Source organism: Propithecus coquereli, unplaced genomic scaffold (assembly GCF_000956105.1).
Source record: "Propithecus coquereli isolate 6110/MARCELLA unplaced genomic scaffold, Pcoq_1.0 Scaffold11, whole genome shotgun sequence".
Taxonomy (NCBI): Eukaryota; Metazoa; Chordata; class Mammalia; order Primates; family Indriidae; genus Propithecus; species Propithecus coquereli.
Window position 1 is genome coordinate 11,515,175 of NW_012134969.1, and position 510 is coordinate 11,515,684.

The 510-nt window shown below is 28.8% G+C and overlaps 1 protein-coding gene across 1 annotated transcript in view; it reads right to left on the minus strand.

Moving 5' to 3' along the window:
* Window positions 1-510, minus strand: part of FNDC3A (fibronectin type III domain containing 3A) — a 122,379-nt gene that overhangs the window by 44,969 nt on the left and 76,900 nt on the right. Inside the window, exon 7 of the mRNA XM_012648474.1 lies at window positions 205-264. Coding sequence (XP_012503928.1) covers window positions 205-264 — 60 coding nt within the window. The remainder of the gene's footprint in view (window positions 1-204; window positions 265-510) is intronic.

Consider the following 510-nt stretch of genomic DNA (forward strand, 5'->3'; position numbering starts at 1 on the left):
AACCCTTCACTACAACATTTGAGTTAAATGTTTTTGGAAAATACTGATAATTGTATCAATAAAAGAATCAAAGTTTACAAAGTCCATGTTTTTAATCCAAAATTAGTATTTAAATTAGATTCTAGATTTTTAAGGAAATAATTACTAAAAAAAATCCTAAACCTATGCTGTATCATATAAAAGCAACCTGTAGGAGTTCCTTACTTTGCATGGTAATCCGTGGCTGGCTTGAGATCATTTAAAGTGACACTTGTTTCTTCTCCTCTGGAGGAAAAAAAGGTTAATATTTCAGTGTCTGATAAGGCATTTTTAAAGGATATGTATTATTATACACTATAGTTTCGGGTATTTTATTGAAATACTACTACTTTTTTCTTTACCAATTGTACCCATTTTCATCCATGAATATATTAATAGAATTTATGCAACTGGAGTATGTGCCAAACGTAAGTATGTACCTGCATACAACTTTAAAATAAAAAGTTGTACTAAGCAAATAAAGTGTGTAAG